The 24497-nt window shown below is 40.0% G+C and overlaps 2 protein-coding genes across 8 annotated transcripts; both read right to left on the reverse strand.

The window, feature by feature from the left end:
• Window positions 1–4332: 4332 nt before the first annotated feature.
• LOC137284513 (tripartite motif-containing protein 2-like) lies at window positions 4333–8579 on the reverse strand. 6 transcript variants are annotated; one of them, XM_067816343.1, is made up of 3 exons: window positions 8045–8069; window positions 6939–7233; window positions 4333–6538 (listed from the first exon to the last, which is right to left on the reverse strand). In XM_067816343.1, the coding sequence occupies exons 2-3, from the start codon at window positions 7228–7230 to the stop codon at window positions 4902–4904; spliced, it is 1929 nt and encodes a 642-aa protein (XP_067672444.1). In that variant the 5' UTR covers window positions 7231–7233; window positions 8045–8069; the 3' UTR covers window positions 4333–4901. The 6 variants fall into 6 exon arrangements, with proteins under 6 accessions (XP_067672444.1, XP_067672441.1, XP_067672440.1 ...); XM_067816340.1 differs by lacking the exon at window positions 8045–8069 and adding an exon at window positions 8434–8579 and having other exon boundaries at window positions 4339–6538; XM_067816339.1 differs by lacking the exon at window positions 8045–8069 and adding an exon at window positions 8358–8482 and having other exon boundaries at window positions 4339–6538.
• Window positions 8580–10862: 2283 nt separating this feature from the next.
• On the reverse strand, window positions 10863–23817 carry LOC137283426 (U4/U6 small nuclear ribonucleoprotein Prp31-like). 2 transcript variants are annotated; one of them, XM_067814899.1, is made up of 13 exons: window positions 22971–23099; window positions 22427–22700; window positions 21401–21481; window positions 20702–20799; window positions 19338–19447; window positions 18990–19041; window positions 17059–17176; window positions 14716–14873; window positions 14168–14385; window positions 13477–13549; window positions 12977–13105; window positions 11939–12040; window positions 10863–11536 (listed from the first exon to the last, which is right to left on the reverse strand). In XM_067814899.1, exons 2-13 carry the CDS (start codon window positions 22653–22655, stop codon window positions 11426–11428), a joined length of 1479 nt encoding a protein of 492 aa, XP_067671000.1. In that variant the 5' UTR covers window positions 22656–22700; window positions 22971–23099; the 3' UTR covers window positions 10863–11425. The 2 variants fall into 2 exon arrangements, with proteins under 2 accessions (XP_067671000.1, XP_067671001.1); XM_067814900.1 differs by lacking the exon at window positions 22971–23099 and adding an exon at window positions 23619–23817 and having other exon boundaries at window positions 10870–11536.
• Between the last annotated feature and the right edge of the window lie 680 nt (window positions 23818–24497).

Genomic DNA, 24497 nt, shown 5'->3' on the forward strand with positions numbered 1-24497 from the left:
CCATGGGCCAAAATGTTTTTCACCCATGGCTGAGATTTTGTTAAATAGCTCTAAATTAACGGAATTAATTCAAAATGAGTTGAATTTTGTGACATGATACTTATGAACATACTTTCATCCATTCACAACCTCCAAAACATGGGAAAAGGTGTATTTTGAGTAAAAGTAAATATTCTCACCCATGGGCCAAATGGTTTTCGCCCATGGGCGAGTCTTTTTGAAAACTCACTCTTAATTAGCCGAATTAAGTCAAAATAAGCTTAATTTCGTGTCAAGACAATAATAAATACACGTTCATTTATTGAAAAACTGCACAGCCTGGAAAAAAAAAAACATGTAGTTTCAATGAAATTAATTATTCTCGTCCATGGGCCAATATGTTTTTCACCCATGGGCGAGATTTTTCAAAATCGCTGTCAGTTAGCAGAGTCAAGTCACAACAAGCTGAAATTTGTGTCATGATACTTATTAACATTTTTTCATTCATTTACAACCTCCAAAACATTCATTCTGGATGAAATGAAACACTTTCGCCCATGGGCCTACCCATTGGCCACTGTTCGCCCATGGGCGTGCCCATGGGCGAACGAGTTTAAATTTTGAGTTTTCGAAAAATTTTTTTTTCATTTTTTCATCCTTAGCACACATACATAACAGCTGCCTGTTTAATTTTGCGAAATCGCTTGTGCGAGAGTGGCCACAGTGCTGAGAGTTTCTGGACTTTTGTGAGTCCAGAATTAAATTGTGACGTGTTGATTATATTATTCCGTATAAACTCTGTCTTTTCAAACCTGTACTACTTTCTTGTCCACGATCTGTCATCTTTAGTTGCGGGATTCAAAATAACCCTTGTACATATCAAGGATAGGGTATTCCAAGTTGGGGACCTTGTTTCTGATCCTTTCATCCGTGAATGAAATATGTTTTAAGCAAAACAAAAAAGACTAATGTTCGACTGGTAGAAAGCACGACAGCCGATTTAATGCAACGTTGCAATAATTCATAATTGAAAGGTCACATGCAACCAAAATAATCCCAAACATAATCAATTATAAAACAATTATCACTTATTCATGACATATGGTATACATTGCCGATTGTGAAAAAACCCAAATAAACAACCATACAATCGTACAGTCGCGAATCAAAAGTGCAGTATTTTGTACTAGAGTTTACTTCCCCCGAAACAAAACACCCGGGAGATCGAACCCAGTCAGAGCGAGTGGGTGTGCACTCAAGTGTAACGAAGTTTTCTATTGGCCGGTTCATGTGCCAGTACTATGATGGGTGTTTGTGTGTGTGCGTGCGTGCGTGCGTGCGTGTGTGTGCTTGTAGATAATCTGTTTAGCATTTTAGAAGTATGGTGAGTAATAAGAAAGCAAGTTCCTTAATGGATAACAACTTCTTATATTGTATATGATGCGGCGTTTCAGCATGGATAGGAATCCATACGGAACCGTCGCATCATACACTCTACTCAAAAACAAGACACGCATAGGTAGTATTTTTCCATGTAACTTTTCGATTTGAATCATTGGTGTCTGTGTAATCGGTATATCTATGGTGAACGCTGTCTGCAAACATTTACGAGTTTGAATCACATTGTCACTAATGACAACTCGCCAAAACGCACCAAAATCTGTTTTCCTCTATAAACACAATAAATTGTGAACGAGAAGAAATTCATTTTCATTTTCCAATTTCCTTTTGCACGCGGGGGGGTGGGGGGGTGGGGGGTGGGGGGTGGGGTGGGTGGGTTCAGTGCTCTTGCGACAGTTGACAATCTTAAATTTGGTGTGATGCCGAGACGTACTGAGGCTGAGTAGAACAATGCGATTGGTCATTTAGAGTCTGGGGAGTCTCAGTCTGCGACTGCAGGGCACCTGAATGTGTCACAGAGTACCATAGCAAGACTTTGCAATTGCTACCAACAGCAAGGATCAACACGCGACCAGTGTCAGAACAATTTCTGATCAGACTGTGAAGAACCGCTTACGTAATGCTGGTATTCGTTCCAGAAGACCTTTCCGAGGGCCTGTCCGTTAACATCGGCAACAACGCAGACAGTGGTTTCGCCAACATCTCCCATGGCCATTGCAAAGGTGGAGAACTGTTATCTTCAGTGATGAGTCAAGTTACATGCTGACGTCCCGACGGGAGAGCACGTGTATATCAACTTCGTATCGAGCGCTACGCTGCAAATTGTGTACAGGAAGTGGACAGATTTTGTACCACAAATGTCATGGTTTGGGTTGGCATCTCATACAGTGGCAGAACAGATCTCATTCAGCTCCAGGGTAATTTGACAGCTTGACGTTACCGTCATGAAATCATCAGGCCTCATGTCCTTCCTTTCATGAACCGCCAGAACGTCATTTCAGCATGATAACGCTCGGCTGCATACAGCAAGAATAACCAGGGATTTCTTTGCCCAGAACAATGTTAAGGTTCTTGATTGGCCCTCACGATCACCGGATCTGAACCCTATTGAACATTTGTGGGATGAACTGGATCATTGTGTGCAACAGCGTAACCCTCAGCCACAGACGTTGCCTGCTTTGTTTGTGGCCTTGAGGGAAGAGTACCAACTCATTTCCTGGCACTTCATCTGTAATCTGGTCCAGTCAATAGGACGTCGATGCTAAGAAACCATTGATGATAATGGTGGCCACTCAAGATACTGACTGCTCTGCGACCTTGACCTTGGAACACTTTGTAACGTGCAGTTTCTTGCAGCATTGGACCGTTAATGTTCATACAGGTTTCCTTCATGACTGCCCTGTATTACTGAACCTTAAGTGTATAAATTCATCAGAATTTTCGGCTACGAGAAACTGTAGTTTGTCTAAGTACAGAGCAAATAACACCGACCTGATGTCAAACTATGTTTCATTGACAGCCATTGACAAATCATGGTACATTTAGATGTTATATCATAAGGAAATTTTATTTATATGTTATCTTTTAATTTTCATGATTTTAAGGTCAATAAGTCAAGACCCAAATTTTTTAATGTACTTGTATTTCAATATATTCATAAAAGATATTTCTATGGTTGCAGTATCACATTCTTAGTTCATAAATCAAATTACTGATGATCAATTCTAATCCGAGTCTTCACGGGGCTAGTCCTGCGGCGAGGGACAGTAGCTTTTGTGTGACATGTTTGACAGCTCTTATATGAGGTTTTGATGTCGCCTAGTCGACGTCGACAGCGGGTGATCATGACGTCGACTCGCCAATTCTGGATCTCATCATATTTATGGATGTGAGAACATGGTCACGTCAGTTCTAGACCAATATATTTCGGAGATATTACATCCCGTTGCGTCTCCTTTTTTTTCTTTTGAGGGATCTACTTTCACAACATAACATCTAGTTCATAATACTACATAAGGGGAGGTGGGATAGTCTAGTGGTTAAAGCGTTGGTTCGTCAAACCGAAGACCAGGATTCGATTCCCCACATGGATGCAATGCCCATATCTGGTGACATCCGGAGTGATATTGCTAAATGAGACGTAAAGCCTACTCAGTGACTCATATTGCAAAACACTAATCTAACACTAATCTAACTAATCTAACACTAATCTAACTTTACTGCGACGTGGGCTGACTGACGTCACCGAAAGACGTAACTGACGAATTCACAAAGGCAAGGAAGAAGCGTCAAGGGATGGTGAAGATTGTTTCGACAGGCATGTTGTCGACATTGACTCTTACAACGTACCGACATGTTCTAAATAAATAGCGTAACGTGATCGCATGGGTACGTGATTATTTTATGAATGGCAATACGTTATGAAGCTCAAAACAACATGCTACGATCCTTTCTTACCAAAACAGATTTCAAAACACTGGATTACGTGAAAACGAGATTGCCAGTAATACACTCGTATATAACGACAACATTACAGAATAATAATGATTTGTGCACTGTCATAAATTGTAAAAATACACATGGTAAATTATTAGGATATAAGTGTCTTGATGCCTAATTACTTAAAATACAGGAATAATCCTTGAATATTCGTGGTAGCCATCAAAATACAATACATAATGAACGGATGTCTCCTATTGATGAATAAAGCGCTTCCTCGCCATGAATACAACACATGTTGTCAAACTCCAGTTTGAAATTGTGAACATTCCAAACTCGTGTTGTTTAGTAACAACCAATCGCAGTCAACCAGATTGTCACGGAAGTTTGACATGTGTTTGTCGTGTGAATACGCGAGTCTGACAACTTTGAAAATTTCAACATCGACTTTAGTTTGCCGTGTGAAGGCCGCTCTAACCAGACGCTAATAGAGGAATTAATCAGGCGACCATACGTTATAGAAACAAAACCTTTAATTAATAAACTTTAATGTGCAACATTAAGCATGTGTCAGCATGGAGATTCAAAGAAATAACAGCAATGTCGGAGTGTGCTGAAAAGATGTATTTAGTGTGTGGTGGACACTTTCCCTCTACATATACCGCCTAACACAGACAGACACACACATCCTACTCATGCAGATGAACACACCCTTTACAAAAACGTGCTTTAAATCGTAACTAACGAAGGATAGGGAATTTACATGACGAAAGTGAGTTGGATACGTTTTGAAACAACAAACTGCAAACCACAGCGCAAACGTTGTCACTGACAAATCAGATGGTTCACAGACAGACGTGATTATGACTAAGCACAAAAGGTAACGGTAGTTCGTGTTGGCATGATCCTTATAGTTCATCACCGTGAAGTATCCTTGAAAATCGATTATTACATGTTTTATATCAAATAAGAAAATTGTGCAAGAAATATGGATCTACCATGTCTCCCTCTCTACGTGATAAAAGTATGAAACGAAGTGGCGAGGTGTACCAACATCTGTATATAGCTGTAATGTGGTTTCTTCAAAAGCCATATTCTTTAACTCCCCTACCCCTCTCTGTGACAAAAAGACACGAGTGTTCGTCAATACACACGCCACAGGGCTTTGTCACGCAGTCTTTTGATGTCAGAATGTGTCTGACAAACTCGCCATTAGCAGTCAAGTGGGTGACCTTGTTGGAATCTCTGTCCACGAAAACGATTCCCCCGGCGGCGTCAGTGACGATACCCCGGGGAGCCCGAAGTGCACATCTTCTTTCAGGGCGGTACCAGAATACGATATCACCACCCTCCGTCATACATACAATTGCTTTTGATCCACTGTCTGACACAACGATTTCTCTGTTTGGAGTTACCGAGAGGAAATGTGGAGCCCGGATCGTAGTTTGGTTTGCTATGGTTTTAAGAACATTCCCTTCCAAATCAATGATATCAATACTTGTAGGAGACAACGACCCTACGACAAGCGATTCAGAGTCCAATGAAGCAATGCCCGAATAAACCTTCTGTGTTCGTACTTCCGAATGAAGGGTGAGGTTTGGAAACTGAACATTGGCCACAACCAACTTCTTCTCCTCCAGAATCGTAGATACTACTCGGTGCGGATTCATCTTGCACAGACTCCAAGGAGCTTCACCTATATACAAGTGACTACGCATTCCACCGAGCTCCGTGCTGACCATTACTAGGCATTTGTTGCTATTGTCTGCAATCACCAAGGTTTTACATCCATTATCTGCCGGGAATACCACGATGTCTGTGGGGTTTGGTGTCCCGAGTTCCGAGTCTTCAATGTCAATACTTTGCAGCAAGTAAGGCACAGATACGTGGTCTGTCGGACCACCGTGTACTCCGTTAACGGTGAGCATAGAGGACAATGTATTACGCAGATGCTTTCCATCGCCATTGTTCTTTAGGGATATCTTCACTATGTTTCCTTTGGAACTCTTTGTGACAGGGTAGGGATCACTAGCAAAGTTCTCTGACTTGCAAGATTGGTACATCTCGTACAGATGACTGTCAGAGTCGGACTTCAAAGCTTGATCAATGAAGACAATATTCTGCTGCGATATCTTAACTGACATTTGATTTGATCTGGATTCCTCTGACAGCTTCTCCAGAGACTTGGAGGCAATTTCATCAACCTCCTTAAGCAGGTCTGTCTCTCTCTGGTGGATTAAGTCTACAGCTTTCTTGCACGTCTTTTTGATTTCTTCCTTAGCTTCCTCAGCACTGTTCGAAAGGGCATCGATATGAGTGAGAGGTATTCTCAATCGTTCCTCCTCTTTCTCAACTCTTTCCTGTATTCTCCGTTTCGTCTCCCTCAGCAAAGACTTCATGCTGTCAGTCATGGACTGTACCGTGACCACGTTCTTGCACGTTCTGTGGTCAATGCTGTTGCAGGTATTACAGATGGCCCGGTCACAGTCCTTGCAGAATATTTTCACGACCTCTTTGTGCATTTGGCAAAAAATGTTCTGCTTCTTGCGAATGACGCCACATCTGTTTGATATTGTCTCTATGCGGTGATCGGCTGACATACGCATGAAGTCATGGGATATGAGACAGTCGTCACAGTAGGCGGCCGAACACTCAGAACACCATGATGGAGCTGGTACACCCTTCCCCTTCTTAGTACACACATCGCACAGAATGATATCTGTAAACACATCAAATCAATATGTGAACTGAGGTCCGAGTGGAACTTGTATCTTACACGTTTATGATGAGGCTCATCGAACACAAAGCTATTTTAAACATTTACGTATTTCTACTTTTCAGCGAAACTTTCATTCATTCATGCTGTGCAAGACACGAAGAATACTTTGTAAATGTATGACAAACAAGATATATCGAGGTTTCTCAAACCAACTGTACAATCAGTCGTAATGGTATATCCTTCATACTAATGCCAAACTAGCACTGCTCATTAAAGAACTGAGTACAGTATGTCTTGTGTTGATATCACCGAAAACAAGACATCTGTATAGTTCATGATATTTAGCTGTCATAGAGCCGTGTGTGATCCCCATTAAATGTAATTTGAATAAAAGACGAACCATCAGCTCTTGGGCCGAAAGCATCCATAAGGCTCTGCACCAGAAACCCCGCCTCTATCTGTTTCGCCCATTGTTGTACTGGCTTGTTCGGCTGAGGGACTTTGGTATGGCGGCGGCAAAATGGACATGGAATGGACTTGTCCTTAATAGCGTCTGGTCTTGTCTGCGTGAACTGAGTCAGGCACTCACGACAGAAGGTGTGTTGGCAGGCCAAGGTCGCCGGGTCTGTATAGACGTCGGAGCAGATGGCACAGGTGAGAAATTGTTCCTGGAAGTCCTCGGTTGTAGCCATGGTCTGTGGAGGCAAATATGCTCGTATCTCTATTTTAATGTGAGGTGTGAGGCAAATTGTAGCATAAATTGTGTAAATTACGTTGGTGACTGATGGGAACAAGTCTGAGGAACCATTGTTCCGAAAGTCAGAGACTATTCCTTCCATGAGAAGGACGCAAACTCATCTTTAAGTGACTGTGTAAGATTTCAGAGACGTATAACAACATCCCAAAAGTTGATAATTTTGTGTGAACAACTCAGATTTAGCTGCCTGAAACAACCTTTGGGGCCATTCTCATCAATACTTTCATGAGTCTTTCATGATTAAAGATACTGTGGCAAAAGGACAGGAGCGTGCGAGACAGGGTGGTTGTAACTCTTGTTAATAATCAAAGCTTTCATTTCAGCATGTCATGCATTGCTCACGTTACCGCGTTATTCCCTTGATAAGGTTAATTATTCCACTTGCTGCGTGGCTTTGAAACGATTGAAAAAGGTTTCAATTGATGTAAACGTCCACTACGTTTGAGTAGAGCTTTACGCCGTCTATAGTAATATTCCAGCTATGTAGTGACGAGTGAACGGGGGGTGGGGTGGGGGTTGTGGGATATCTTACTGTAAACCTATAATTTTACCCTGGTCAGCCTCGTGCAAATGATGCATGTAATAACATAATTACACAGACACATGCTACTTTTACAAACCGTTGGACCAACTCAGAGTGATAACTAAACACACATAATGACATTTATCAGTAGTACTGTTAATTACATTAACATTAACCTGATACACTCATTTCATATGGGAGGTACTTCCCCTTATCTGATTCTGACCGTAATCCACAGAGAACAGCGAACACGAGTTCTGTCCCTTTGCTACTTTCGGTTTGTCATTTAAAAGAGTTCCACCTTTCTGTCACCCTACTCAAGGTTATTTCGAATGATAATTGTTTGTCGTCGTCTGTAACGGTCGAGGTAGTCTTATATGAATAAAAAAATTACATTAGCTAAATATTTGCCCGGCTGGTGTAAAAGCTACTTCCAACACTGTGGCGGAAAGTTATCAACAGCAGAAATTCGGTTATGCTTAGTAACATACATTATGCACACTCAGTTGTGATATATACATCTTTAAATGACGTCTCACCGTATAGAGTCTGCACGCTACCACTAGGTGAACGCGGAAGTCCACAGATTCTCGTGTGTTAACACGGAACACTTACATGTTGACTCGTTCGTGTTCTTCCGGGACGCCCTTTTCCGTAACCGCTTCTACCGGAGTAACACGAGTGGGTGACGAGTGATGGCGAAATTCTCAGAGGTAACGAAGTTGAGTGAGCGGTGACCGGAAAGACGAATCAACATTCGTCACCGTACGTATCAGCAAACGTACAAACAGGTTCATTCAACAACTGGTAGATACCGCATACACAATCACTATACGACTCTCCACGAATGCTTCACTTTGAGATACTAGTACATTTATGTGCATCTATTTGGGGATTTTTTTAAACAGTTGAAATAACATGTTATTCAAATTTCTTATTCATGACTACAAACTCCCAAATGCGATTCTTAAAAGGTATTTAGAATAATACAAATATGTGGATATATAAGGTGAACTGCTGATAAGAATATTTTCAATAAATCAGCATCATTCTTCGTGTTTAAAACGGGTTAACATACGTTAAAAGCAGCAATTCCCAGTGCTCAAATAATATTTATTACTGTTGGAATTAAGCAAATATGGAGTCGTCATTCTCAAAAATAACATCAGTATATGTATATTCATTAACATATTCTAAACAGAAATTGTTAAGAAAAATATCTTTACTCAGAATGACATATCATTTTTCGTATAGTTATATAAATACAAGAATTTTTTTTTTTTTATACTTATCGTTAACTTTCAAATTTTACAATAAAATTCAAAATGAATGATAGTTCTTTTGAGATGAACCCTTGGGGAAGCTAAGAGGACTTGTGTCGTCTGCATATAAAAGAACAAAGGGTTTAATGGAGAAACAGCACAATAAAGGGTTTCCTTAGGTTGAACTAGCTGTTGAAATATCCACTTGGGATGACCCATGAAAGTCACGGGGTAGAATAGGCCTTCAGCAACCCATGCTTGCCACAAGAGGCGACTATGCTTGTCGCAAGAGGCGACTAACGGGATCGGGTGATCAGGCTCGCTGACTAGGTTGACACATGTCATCGGTTCCCAGTTGCGCAGATCGATGCTCATGTTGTTGATCACTGGATTGTCTCGTGCAGACTCAATTATTTACAGACCGCCGCCATATAGCTGGAATATTGCTGGAATATCACTCACTCACTCCACTTGGCACATTCCCATATATGTATGATTGTTGCCCTTACCAGTCTCTATTGTCCGTTTGTCTCAAAAGCGGACCGATGAATTGCAATATAACTCAAAAACTAATAAGCATAACATACTCAATGAAACGCTGATCATAATGAAAACATCATACAAACTCTGTGAGGTTTTCGCAGAATTTTTGTCCTAGTAATAAAAACGTTGTTTAACAGACTATCATTAAAATATTGACACAGTTCACTATTTGTTACGAGGGAGGAGTGCAGAGAAAGGCACAGCCAGGTGTTCCAGAAACACGTGCACACGTGCCGAGAAAGTAATTTACTCATGAACCTGTGCTGTCTCCATGCTTTCTCACACACCTGGCTGTCCCTTTCTCTGCACTCCTCCCTCGTAACAAATAGTGAACTGTCCAGTGTCTGACGACTAGGATGTCTAAACTTATGTGAGTACATTGGGACGAGTCTTCATGGGGGTTGAAAGGGACGTATGGGGATGAAGGCTTCAAGAAGATCACTATTGGTTCGTCTAAAAAAAGAAAGAAATGATTCTGAGTGGCCGTAATGCAGTCTACTGAGATGGACATCATGTTTGAGGCAATATTCGGATATCTGAAATACAATATGATACAACTCTCTTTGTTTCGCAGTTCAAGGTCTTCCACCCCTTTTGAACGCCATGATAAGCAAAGCATCATTCTCTTGAATGGACACCCCACTCAACTTCCCCTTTCAGTTGGACATATTTGAGGACAGCCCCATGAACAGTGTTGTCAGTTTTCATTAACTGAGGATACTTCATCACTTTTCATGTATATACTTCCTGCCTGTGTCTTTGGCTCAGTGAAAGGTGATGTTTGTGTTGTGGGATGCCATTAAATGATTAAATTGTCCTCTCACACTGGCACTTCTGGTCTTGGAATTAACACAGGGAGGATGTTATCCCTCCAACCCAACCCAACCCAACCCAGCCATTAGGAATTCTGAACATAAAACTTGCAACATGTTTCTGTCCTGTCAACACTGATGCCAGAAGGTATAGAAGGTCGTCAGCAGAAAGTATGAAAAGCAGAAGGGGTCACATTCCCATATCCAACCCCAAAGCGCCCTATTCTCATTACAGATAAGCATTATCCATAGCTGCAGCAGCTTTTTATCCCCTACATTTTGTAAGAGTATATAATTGTGCCACACATCATCTTCGGGCATTTCCAAACAGAACCCAGGACTTTGGAATGACAATCAAACACTCCAAGACCTTAACACGGAGCATCATGATGGAACATTTGAATGTAAATTCAATAAACAATAAACAAACCATCTGACAAGTTCATATTTATTCCTGTTGATCTGTGACAAGCCAGCTGTGTACAAGCTTGAAGGCATGATACAATAAGCACAAAAGCTAGTTATCTTGATTTCATGTGAACCACTGGCACATAGCATTACTGCCCAGATGGTCACGGTCACCGAGTCATCATGGAACCAGTGTGGATAATGGACATAAATGTTATCCCATAATATATCAACAAACGCATGTTTAAGTTTTAGACATCACTATCATGCCTCCTGACCATGTCTGTCTTTGGACCAAACCAACAGTAATGCTGGTAACACTACAGAAGTTTCTAAAGATTTATATTCACATACCCGGCACTGAAGATTGTGTCCTCAAACATGAATATTCTGGTTACATTATTCTTTTCAATTTCTAGTCACATGATATTTCTTTACTGCCTCAAACTGAAGCTAACTTTTCAATGAATACCTTTTCCACACTGTAGCATTTCTTGCTTGTGATAACACGTTTACAAGAGTCAATAAATGCCCGTTGGAATGGTGCCCAGGTTTGTATAGAGATGAAGATTTCTAGCAGAATCATGTCCCCTCACTTTTAACTTTAAAGAATGATCCAGTTGTTGAGAAATATTTCTGGTTGGCCTCCTGGACCTTCTTCTCAGCTGCTTGTGGATTAACAATTTCCAAACCCTGCAATAGAAAAGCAATACGTTAATAGAGTCAAAACCTCTGTAAGAACAGACTCTCAGCCCAGCAGACAAACAATAAATCAATACAGTCATTATCTCCATGGCTGATTGGGTGTTTGACACCACACTCAGCAATATTCCACCTACTGGCGCCAGTAAACAATCAAGTCTCGAACAGACAATCCAGTGATCAAGAACATGAACATTGTTTTATATGACTGGGATGCCATGCCATGTGACAACAAAGTTAGCTGGCCTGACAACCTGATACTGTTAGTTGCCTCTTCAAACAAGCATGGGTTACTGGAGACCAATTCTAATCATGGCCTGCAGACAAAGTATGGGTGAAGCAATACATGAAGGCCCACCATAACATCTGTCACCGAGATAACCCCTGACTCACCTGTAGAGGTGTGAAAGCCACGCTGGAGGCTGTCCCTGCCACCTGCTTCTTCACAGTCGTGCTACCTCCCCACACTGTGTTGGACTGCTTGCTCAACTTTTGCTGAAAACAAAATAGTTCATAATCAACAATCGTTGTTCCTGCAAAATATGTCATATTGACCACTTTCTAAATGGCATTGTGTAATCATACCTTTCAGTCGTGGGAGCCATGCCAATTTACACTTATCAGAGGGGTACACAAGGCAGTCTAGACTAACAGTTGTCCGACTTCCATTTTTGTGGAAGTCGTGGTGGCTGAGTGGGCTAGGCAGATGACTTTGTGTGCTGGCAATTAGGTGCCTGACTCTGAGGGTGCGGGTTCAAATCCCGGATGGGGCTCAACCAAAAATGTACTAGAATTGGTACTTTACTAAGAAAGTGAAATCCTAAATATGACATAAATTGCATTTGACCACTTTCTAAACGGCATCGTGTAATCAATCGTTGTTCCTGACTGAACACCTAAATCCCAGATGGGACTCAACCTCAAAACTAGAGTTTGTACTTTATGAGAAATTATAATCCCAAATATACCATATTTTAACTTTTGATACTGTTTAGCACACCATCTGACACATGCAGCAAAAGCTGTAAAGAACATAATGTTAACTTTTGATACTGTTTAGCACACCAACTGACACATGCAGCAAAAGCTGTAAAGAACATAATGTTAACTTTTGATACTGTTTAGCACACCATCTGACACATGCAGCAAAAGCTGTAAAGAACATAATGCTAACTTTTGATACTGTTTAACACACCATCTGACACATGCAGCAAAAGCTGTAAAGAACATAATTGTTTGTGCCAAAATCAGAAATATATTGTACATTGAAAAAGCCACATTAGACAACCAGTGGTTAATAGCATGACCAAAGATCATTGACATTTGTTAAGATGAGACACAATCACATAGTGACCATCACACTTTCTGATCTTACACACACAGGGAGATGTTCAGTCATGTCCATTTAGGCAGTGTGGAGTATGTACCAACCTGCAGTGTTTTGGATATCCTAGCTTTAGTCTTGGCATCAACAGGTGGACCTCGGATCTTCCCAGATGCTGATTTACCCAGGGATCCCAGAGAGAAACCAAGGTCATCTTGGTAAGCATCTTCTTCAATCTACCAACACGTTAATATAAACATGTATACACCATGACAACCAGACCTGCTCATAATGCATCATAGGTATCAGAGCAGGGTTATTCTCAAGTATACGTGACCATTTCAACTAAATATAATATGATAAGGGAGGGGAGCTAAACGTGCCTACATTTAAAACAGACAGATAATCCCAAATTCGCCTGATTAAAGAGAATCAACAAATCAATTTTGAACAAGCAAATGAAAGAATCTGAATCTGAATAACAGCATACACTATATGTCTATATATATGTTCTTGCTGTAGTGGTAGTACAGCACCAATGATTGAATCTGTTGACATGGCATTGTGCCTTACCTACAGTGTGTGGTCCAGGTGACTATCTACTTACCTCCCCAAAGTTCATTCGGTTTGTTTGTTTCCTCATCTCTGTCAGTCCCAGTCTCTCCTTCATCTTCCGTGCTCTGCAACGTAACTTGTAAACATGAGGTACACTGTGTAAACATGAGGTACAGTGTCGAAACATCAGGTACAGTGTGTAAAAATCAGGTACAGAGTGCAAACATCAGGTACAGTGTGCCAACATCAGGTAGAGTGTGTAAACATCAGTTACAGTGTCTAAACATCAGGTAGAGTGTATAAACATCAAGAAGAGTGTGAAAACATCAGGTGCAGCATGTGAGCAGGTACAGTGTGCAAACATCAGGAACAGCGTGTAAACTGGTACAGTGTGTAAACATCAGGTACAATAATTAAACATCAGTTACAGAGTGTAAACATCATGTATGATGTACCAAGATCAGGGACAGCGTGTAAACATCAGGTGCAGTGTATAAACACCTGGGACAATTTGTCAACATCTGGGACAGTGTGTAAACAATGATACAATGTGCACCTGATCTAATTGAGTAGAATAATTGGGTACAATATCCAACAAGCAGGTACATAGGTTACAGCTACATTAGAGGCTCAGATGGTGATTCAGAATGAAATTCAGCTGCAAAGTGAGATGTGTCTTGACAGGTTTCACCATCTGATTAGTTCTATCATGAAACTATACAACCTAACAAAACACAACCAACCTCCGTCCTCCTCTCTTCTTGCGTCCTGGATCAATTGGAGCTGGCAGCGGCTTTACAAACTTGACTGGGGGTGGCTCCGTCATTTTGTCCAACTTCTGCTCAATCTCAGCCAGCAGAGCATCCCCGACAGCACCATCCACACTCTCATGGAAACTGTCAACTCGGGCTGCCAGTGTACACTTCGAGGACACAAGTCTCGCTGCCTTCCTACGCAGGTCCTGCCAAGTGCACAGATGGAGGCGTTAGCAATTATGTACACATGTACTAGGGGATGTCAGCAATTTTGTACATAGTTCATTTAAAAATTACAGGCAGGGGGAAGGGGATGGGTGGTGGCACTTACATTGTACATACATTTTAGGGGTCATTCACATTGTCTGTGAATGAGTTCTTCATGAAAATCATCATCATCCCCCTTAGCCACAATTTACAAACTGTCCCTAAGAAAGACGACATGTATCATCTTTACTTCACATTTTGTACAGGTACCATCCAAGATTCAAACAGAGATCTTGTATTGACAAGTGCACGACACAGCTGTGACTTACTGGTGGTGTTTTCTGTACAATCTCACTGTAGTAGATGAAGCCTGTGTGAGGCAAGATGGCCGTGGTGGAGAAGCCAGACAGAGTCTTCTTCTGTGATCCAAGGACCAGGATGTTACACGCCGGCATCTTGGACAGGTTGGTCAGACCACCCGCCACACCTGAACACCAACAAGAAGACAGATATATGGGAATGCCACAACTATCTCTACAAAATCTGCTACTAATACAGAGAAACTCCTGTTAATCCAGAAGGCCTGCCTTGCTTTTCTGAACACTGATCTACTGAAAGGGACAGTACTGCAGTGAAACGTATCAACACCTGCACCTGACTAATATAGCATACTGTCAAAAACCCTCTAGTCCGTATTCCAGCAAGACTGTCCAGTTCTAACAAGCAGTTCTACCAGTAACTAACACCATCTAACCCGGCATGGGTATTAGCGGTGCAATCGAGGAACTATGATCAAATACACAAGTAGTGATTGTGGGTTGAAACAAACACTCGTAGGATTACCACGATTATGATTTATAAACACTGGGGGATTGCAATAACTGTTTTCAAGTGACTGATAGCCAAGTTGGAAAATGATTGTAACTGTCTAGTTCAGCAGTGTGAGAGAGATTTCCCTGTACATACGATTCATTAATCAAGAATGTCTGAATCTGAAAGATGGCATAAACTGAAATAGCATTGTTACTATGGTGACATCATCCTCCGCAGCAAATTATCAAATCAAACTTTAAAAGTAATGAAAGTGTTGGTCATAGTTTAAGATGAAGTTAAAAGTCAGCAAAAACATGACCAGTCAAACTCGCTCTTGATATCTTGCTCTGTAGTTGTTCAAATACACAAATATTTTCAAGACTAACTTTGACTTAGACTTAGACATAAAAGTCTTAGTGTATGAACATTAAAAAACAGTAATAAAGAAATTGCTTATTGAAAAACATTCAAGGAAGTCTTGAAAGTATGTGAAGAAAATCCAGTGAACAGTTCTTGAGATATCTTCCTGACACTCTTAACAATCTTCAAAATCTTGACCTTGAAATGAAGGTCAAGGTCACCAAACCTGACATGGACCTTTCTTTAACAGTGATGAACCTAGGTACCAAATATGAAAAGATTCTAATCAACAGTTCTGAAGATATTCTAATTTGTAAGTACGTACTGAAGTACAAAGCCTAATACTACATCCCCAACTTCAGGCTAAATGGGTAACTATGCAGTACCATCAGGTAAAGTGTGTTACAGTCACATTAAGGCTTGCACAGTAATGTCAGCTATCCATTGGTCAAAACTGGCAGCATGCCATAGGTATATTTTTCTATGTTAAACTGGCCCACACACATCCCTCATAACATGCCGTCAAGAGTAATTTCCATTGTTTGCATTGTTAGTAAACAAACAATAGATGACAATGTAATGTGGGGTTCCAATGTTCCCGCTGGAGTCAATGCTCTCCAGAAGCCCATGCCATCACCAAGCAAGAGTTGTACAAAACACTGTACAAAAATCACTCAATCCATGCCACTGGGGTCACAGTATTGTCAGTTCACTGCAGTTGAAATTATGGCAGTCACTGACCACGAGAGTGTATACATATTGCCTCGCTCTGTTTTTCAGCGGGTTTGGGATTCTGAGAATGGGACAAGCCAACTAGCACAAATTCACCTTCTCTTCTCCCATCTTCTACTCACCCACTCTTGAGAGGGGACAGGGGTCGGAAATGCTGTAACTTCTAGGCCACAAATGCCGCTTCTATAGCAGTGTACCATAAATCAGAGCAATATCCAGCCCAATTGAAGGGTGAGTAAGTGAGTTAAGTTTTACGTCACTTTTCGCAATGTTCCAGAAATATCACATAGGAGACACCAGAAATGGGCTTCACACGCTGTACCCACTCAAAGTAATTCACTCAATACAGCGGAGCCCCAAGTCGCTTTAGGTTTTAATGTGTACGACTCCTTGCAATCATTCCAAGTCCCATGATTTGAACAACAATATGAGAGATTAGAGCTGAGCCAATATTGTGTACCGAATTAACACATTAATAATGCAGTTCAAGCCAGTCATATTGCAAATCACATGACACAGTATGCAGACCTCGCTGTCACACCAACGTGCATTTCTGATGTTGGGTTTGTACGTACTAGCGCCATTGCTGATACTGATAGAAGAGTACCTTCCACATCATGATGCCTGAGAGGGGACATCATACCTTGGCAGTTTGCAAACATCCCATCGCATGCATTTTGCATGCTCTCCAAGCACATGGTCGACATGGGAGATAACTTTCATGATTTAAACTGAAAACCACTAAGAAAACTTCACATTACACTTACCCATGAGTTTAGCTGCAACTGAGGCCCCGACAATAATGGAGAGATTCGGTGAGATGAAGGACATTCTGGACTCAACGTACTCAAAGATGCTGACCTTGCACTTGTGAAGATCAATAGCCTAAGGAAAGATGAATGTTGGCATGAATATAGTGGCCACTGGTTCCAGTAAATACACTCCTGACATTCAGTGGGCAAGGACAATCTGTACTAATCTAAACTTGCATTCTCCAAATGCAGGTCATAGTGACAGCATGATCAGTGTTTCCCCTAGACATAAAAATTTAGCAGACATTATAACTCCCTGGAGTCATGAGTGGGAGTCATGCACATTTTGGGTGGAATCAACTGACTTGTAGAAACAATGTAGATATCTTACGCAGTCATGGAGACAGAAGAACAGGTCAAAGGTCGAAAACTAGCGGTAGAAATTAAAATAAGTCCTGTCTTACAATTCAGATGCAACTAGCAGTAAGCGATATAAAACTGTTTAATGATTAGACTGTTCTAACATAGCCACTGAGGTTTCTGCTAGTTGGTACAAAAAGACACATTTTGAGAGAACACACCTTCAGCACTATCCATCTCATGTCCATGTTAGACTATGGGAATTAGGATCATCATAGCACAAAGATCAGTTTGTGCAAATAAGTCCAGAACTCAAGAATTCTGAGGCAATCATTTTTTTTAAAGTTGTAGCAGACTTGATTTTGTGTATATAGGCCTGGGATGATGCAACTACATGTATGTTCCTCAAGAGCTTCCATCCTTGGAAGTTGTCTCCCTTAGTATATCTGCTGACAGCTTTGTCAACCACACAAACAGGGCAAAAAGATGCCAAAGTGTCAGTAACTAGCACTATGGCACTTAGCACAAATGGCAGTAATATATTATTTGAATACCTTTCACTTTCATGCTACCCTAAAGGATGGCTTCAATTTGGACTCAAACAACAATAGAAATGGAAAGTGCTACACTTGTTTGTTAACACTGAATGTAGTAGCCTATTAACTTTTCATATCCGCATATTTCTCCTATAAATGACCCCAAAGGATTCCATCTTTGTTTATTGGCTCCATCTACAGAGAAAATTACCCTTCATACAGTAAATATAGTAGTCTGACTCCATGTCTACTTCCTCTCATGAAGTATGAATTATTGTTGTAGTGCATATATAACAGAGATACACATACATTTATCTTCCCTCGCACATAAATGTCGCTTTCTGAATGACTGTGTGCTCTTCTATTATTTTCAATGTTTCCTCCTTACAAGTGAGTAACATACATTTCTATGTACCCTGCAGGGAATGCCAATCTCATTTGATACTTTGTGGTAGTAATTCTTTATCTCGAATAACACTGAATCATGTATGACGTATGGAAATTACTGATGTTTTGCGAAAGCACATCGATTAAAGGGAGAGAACTCTAATCTGTTTTTCTTGTCTGCAAAATCTAGTGATGGCTACAAAAGGTTTTGTACCCATGCTTCAAAACTTTCAAAATTAACATTGAGGTGTTAGGTAAGATAAGTACATTATTCCCTTGTCCCTCAGGACCCATGGGTTGATGTACTCTGTAAGTATTTCGTTTTACGTTCACCTTGCCTTTGGGCTCAGGGAACATAAACAAACATTGAGGGTACATCAACCCATGTTCCCCTCATGACCAGCAAACAACTTATTATAACCAATACTAATTAAAACCACATCACATATATCATTTAGGCAACATCGGTTAAAAACACATCGCATTCATCTTTTAAACAATATCAGTGAAAAACACATCACGTTCATCATATAAGCAATATCAGTGACAAATACATCACGTTCATCATGTAAGCAATATCAGTGAAAAATATATCACATTTATCATTTAGGCAATATCAGTAAAAAAATACACACATGCACAATAAATTTCTCTGTATCTTACCATGTCACAAGCCTCCATTACAGTAGCAAACTCTTCATTGGATAAAACAGATCTGGAACAATTATAAATAAACAAAATGTACGTCAGAAATCAAACAATTACGATGTTTGGGGGCAACAACTTTCATGTAAACAGACTTTCTCTTGCTTACTGCTTGATTCCTCTTTCATAGTCACTTATTATGAAAGGTGTAACATATGAAACTACAAAGGCATGTACAATCAATTCACTGTTTACAACTAATATTAGTATGCAAGTTAGCTTAAATTTCATTCACAGAGATATTAGTTTTGACAAGTTTTCTAGACACCATTTCCAGATGTAATAACATGTGTAAGTCTTAGTTACCCTTGCGTGGTAGAGGCTGTGACACTGACCACCATGATGGTGGCTGATGTGAGAATCTCCTGCAACACTTCATTGTTCTTGGACATCTCCAGAATATTGTTCCCAAGTTCCTGAACAATTTTAAAAAATACATGTTATCATCACATAACAAATACAACATGCCAGTAATATTTAGTTACCTTAGAGAAGGGTGGGATCAATCAATCTGTGGTTGAATGTATAACCTCTCACTGAACCTCTCAGTGAAGAAATGGGCTGTATTTATTCCTAAATGTTTAATGTGAATTACACTTTCTCAGTAGTAAGTGGAAACATTTGTTCTTAAGTGTGTTAGATCCCGGAACAAGCATTTACGGGACACAAATTCCTGCTCCTAAATTAAAATTAACAATGCACACAACAATATTTATAAGCACATCGATAAGGACACAGAATAAGTCCACATACTTTTTGCTATCACTGTGTCTGCTACAAGCTGGGTTATGGTATCAATTATTTTAGCATCATTTGTAATCCAATTGCTGTAACAATGTGCTAATCAGGATACAAATACAAAAACAGTAACTGAATTACAACACTATCTTTAGTATCACAACATCGTATTAATACTGACATTTAAGTGTCTGGGACCCCCACTTTGTCCAGGACCCCTGAAAATAGGGACCCTCAAATATAGGACTCAAGGTAAATCCTTGTTGCAATGTGCTAGGGATAAGGTGCCTCACTCAGAGCATGTGGGATCGAATTGCAGATGGGATCCCACCCAACAAAAGAACTACAATCTGTACTTCAGTGAGAAAATGTAATCAAAAACATAACATATCACATTTGACCACTCACTAAATGCCTTTGCGAATATACAAATAAATGGGTTAAAAAAAATACTTCATACTTTCATCTGCACACATTTCACCTCACTCGCTTTGTCATATTAAACATGGATCTCTCTCACATCCATACTGATCCATTATCAATTAAATGAGTTAATGGTTTAATATCAAATGAGCGAAAGCGAGTTTAATACCAAATCTCAAACAAGCTGTTTGGAGTAGTCTACACGAATCATGCAAATCATTTTCACAGACCTGACCCAGTGAAATATCATCCAACAGAATTAAAATAACCACCCCACTGACTTCAAGCTCACTAGTACGTTTTATCCCTTGAGGCTGAGAACTGGCAGGTGATAAGAAGTACCATCATCAAATACGTTTTGTTGGGGATCGAACCACTGAACATCTCTTCATATTGTTGACACAGGCAGCCAGGTATTAAGTAGTTCAGCTGTATCTAAGACATTTTAATTAACATTAATGATTATAAGGAATCTCTTCACTATGAACTAAGATGTCTCATTATTTTACCTTGACAGTGGAGATGTACTCCATCGGTGTCTGGACAAGGGATTCTAATTCAGGAAATCGTTTTGAGTAGAGATCTCGTACAAACTTGTGAATAACATCTGAAACATAAATATGTCAAATTATCAACTTGCAAGTAAAAAATGTTTTGAACGTTCCACATTTGATCAGTGTACAGCTACTCAAGTGTTGAAGCTATCATCATATTCATCCTATTGTACAAAGCCTTCAGATAGCAAATATTGTCACACATCTATTTTTCAACAAACCTATTTAAGTCAGTCGATATTTTGAAGCTTTTTCATGAATCTGTTTACAATGGCATTATGTAAGATTATTATGAAATGCACCTATTAAAACCAACAAATGTGACAGTTGATAGGTCTCTGTTTGTCTATTTTGTTTGTGCATGACCTTGTTACCACTGAAACACAGTGACTGAAGCTATCACTATTGTTTGATAATGATCATTGAAAACAACTCTCTATCACAGCATTTTTTGATAATATCATACATTAGTTCTTCATGATTTAATAAAGACCAATGTCTTTGTGAATCAAACTTTTCCTACATGTATGAGACAATGCAGCATTAATGACAGAAAATCAATTGTGATATTTGTTCAAGCTATCCACAAGAAACCACAGTGTTAATGAGATATGCTGGGATAATAAGTTGATTATCATGATGATGATCACTTACTTATTTCATTGTCGATTTCCACCGTCATGTTATTTGCATCGACAATCAGCTTGTACTCAGGGTCTGCTTCCACGGGGCCAGCTACAAACAATACAATCAACACATACCATAAGAACAATCAAGATGTCCCTTAGTAACAATCAAGACGTTGTACTTAGGGCTGCACAATATAACTGGTTTACCGGTACTTACCATATCAGACATGAAAACGATATGCACTGCAATACACTGATCAAAATCCAGTATTTTAACATCCAAAATGGTAAATTTGTAACACTCAGAAATATTCATATATATCCATTGTCTATGTAGCAGGGCGTGGAGTCATCCCAAAGATGACATCCTTACCTTGTCACCTTGCTGACGGGTTTAACCTCTTTGGTCATGTGGACAAGGCGTCCGACTTCCGATCAGAAGGTCCGTCGTTCGCATAACAGCACGGGACTCGGAAATTTTGTGGCCGCTACATTTACACCAGAACCAGTATTTACTGGTTCACACATGAAAACAATATGTATTTCGATGTGCTGATCAAAAAATGGTATTTTGACATGCAATCGGAAGTTGGGTTCTTAATTTTTGTTAAATAGTTTTGCAATGTTTTTGATCTGAATGTTTTAAATATTTACTGATTAATGACCCGTGATCTCTGATACATCCTTACCAGTTGCTGTCTAAAACCTCAAGGCTTTTTGGAGAGTGGAGAAACTAGTCCAAACTAGCAACTGCTGTGTTGATGTTAAATTGTACTTTTCCTTGTTTCATTTGTGCCAACTAATATTTATACCTTCATGTTGGCATTATTACAAGATTTTATTAAAGTTCATCCAAGCTTTGTAAATCAAGCATTAACTAAAATTTATAACAGCATGCACAACGGCTGAATCATTCTGACACTGGATTTAAAAAATTTATCAAATATGCTGTGTTCCATGACATATCACAGGCAGATAATGTAGATTCAGCTTTATTATCTTTACACAGGGTGTGGTTGGGGATGTTCTTAAAGAGAAATATTCTACTAACCACTTTCCGTCCTTGACTGTGATGAGTATTTCTTGATATTGCTCATAATATCTGCAAGTTCTTGACTGTCACGTAACTTAGCCACACTTGTGACACGTGTTGCCTGGATCTCAGGCTCCATGACAACATCTTCCACATCTGCAACTTCAGCAACATTCTCGCCATCATCCTGTTCAACATCCTCTGTGCCCTCCTCCAAATCAGCCAGGAGCTCATCAGCAAGAGACATTGTTGATAACTTTTATCCAACCCTATAACTTGGACGTTTCAAAATCTGGAAATAATAAATAGTAATTTCAAAAAGATTCCCATTCTCACTCTGCTACTAGTGTAAGTTTTTAGTCCTGCGGACTGCGTTTGAACTAGTGACATTTCATTTGCTGTCTTTGTGAGCTTTGTTAGTCTAGAGACCATATTATATCTGGTTAGCCTAAGAACTGCACTGTAAATGTCCCAATCACAAAGTCAGTTATCTGCACGATGCCAAACCTCTTAACACAATGAAAATGCTACAAGTCAATGACAACTGTTTAAAAAATCTTACAAAGCTTGCAGAATCAACGTTGAATATCACATGTGGACGACTGAGAAACGTAAACAGGTAAACTTCCGGTGTAAGTTTTCAGTGCGGAGTTACTCCCCTTATCAAAAGCTCGTGTAAGTCTCGCGCATTCTCATTTCCGGTGATCAACTTCCGGTGATAAATAACCCACCCTAAGAACCGGTTATGAAGAGTAGTTGCGCTGCGCCAAATAGGTTCGTAATTCGACCGCCAAGGAGAATATTGCCAAGTCGTTGTAACTGCGCGAAATTTCGAACGGCAAAACTATGGTTATTTGTTTCGTGTTTGGTGCAATCACCGGAGCAATAGGGATTCTTGCAGCTTTTTCAGGTTTCCGTTCAATAAACGAAGCCTTTGGGGTCGGTTGTCAAGGTAAGATTGCAAAACTGTAACGATGCGTCGCGTGAATAAGGCAGTTACAATTATATTCCTGGTCGTACTAAGTGTGTATATCTATGAAAACGTGTTGGCTTTAATTTTTAACAAAAAAATAAGTTTCCGTTTGTATGGCGCTTCACTCTGATATACAGCGTGTGGCGTATTACATACAAACATGGCGGACCGACCGTTGACGACAAACTTACGTGAAAGTTCAAAGTGTCGTAGCTCGTTAAATATAAACAGTCCTACCTTTGTGATGTGCCCCTTGTTCCATATCATTTTCAACATCCGCCTTGGAATCGATGAATAAAGATTTCTGATGAAATTGAGTGGAATATTTTCCCAGATGTATGGTACTTCGTGTTCCAAGTCGTCTCTGAAGTCTATTCTTAAGGTAGAGCCAACAGTTCTCAATAAAATTATCAGCTATTTCGCCCAAAGGGGAAATCTGATTGCCTGTGACCAACCTTAAAAGTTGACGATTGTCCCGAGGACTCAGTTTCCTCACATGGCCTGTACGGGGTTCATTTTCAACTGATCCATGTTGAATGAACCGCTTTACCACCACATACACACTGCTTCAAGACATTCCAAAGAATCTTGCAATGTTAGAACATTTTTAACCGCTTTGAAACTTTTGTACGATTAATTTCTTAAGTGTCTCCGACAAATCAGCCGATTTCCCCATTGTTGCCGGAAATAACCAGAATATGTAGCAGACATATTAAAAATAGAATCACGTGAAAGACACGTGACATCGTGATCGATCATGTGACGAAATATGGCGACTATACGCTGTGTTGTTTTTGACTTACAGTATATTGAAAACGAGCATCGCTATACACGATGTTGACGCCATTACAATTGTACGTAATAATATGGCCACGCGCTGTATATTTGGAAGTCAGTGTCAAATGCCTATGATTATATGGTCTCTGGATGCATCGAATGATCGATGGATTGCAATTGTTGAGTCTGCGACAGTAGAAACAAAAAACGTTAAGAGTTCCTCGCGTTCCCCCATCCACAATAATAACTATGAATTGACATACACTAAAATTATTATCAAAACCTAACAACAATGGGTGCAGGCTAAAACATCACCACAGCAAAACGGCACCTGGTGAA

The sequence above is a fragment of the Haliotis asinina genome, chromosome 5 (assembly GCF_037392515.1).
Source record: "Haliotis asinina isolate JCU_RB_2024 chromosome 5, JCU_Hal_asi_v2, whole genome shotgun sequence".
Taxonomy (NCBI): domain Eukaryota; kingdom Metazoa; phylum Mollusca; class Gastropoda; order Lepetellida; family Haliotidae; genus Haliotis; species Haliotis asinina.

Excerpts from the sequence above, each read along its gene's own strand:
- LOC137283426 (XM_067814899.1), bottom strand. The coding sequence starts at position 22,655 with ATGTCTCTTGCTGATGAGCTCCTGGCTGATTTGGAGGAGGGCACAGAG. Across the intron at positions 19,448-20,701 it reads AGTACATCTCCACTGTCAAG|GAACTTGGGAACAATATTCT; the intron begins GTAAAATAATGA and ends AAAATTGTTCAG. Across the intron at positions 19,042-19,337 it reads ACAGCCTCTACCACGCAAGG|ATCTGTTTTATCCAATGAAG; the intron begins GTAACTAAGACT and ends TAATTGTTCCAG.
- LOC137284513 (XM_067816338.1), bottom strand. The coding sequence starts at position 7,377 with ATGGAAGGAATAGTCTCTGACTTTCGGAACAATGGTTCCTCAGACTTG. Across the intron at positions 6,539-6,938 it reads TTTCGGCCCAAGAGCTGATG|ATATCATTCTGTGCGATGTG; the intron begins GTTCGTCTTTTA and ends ATGTGTTTACAG.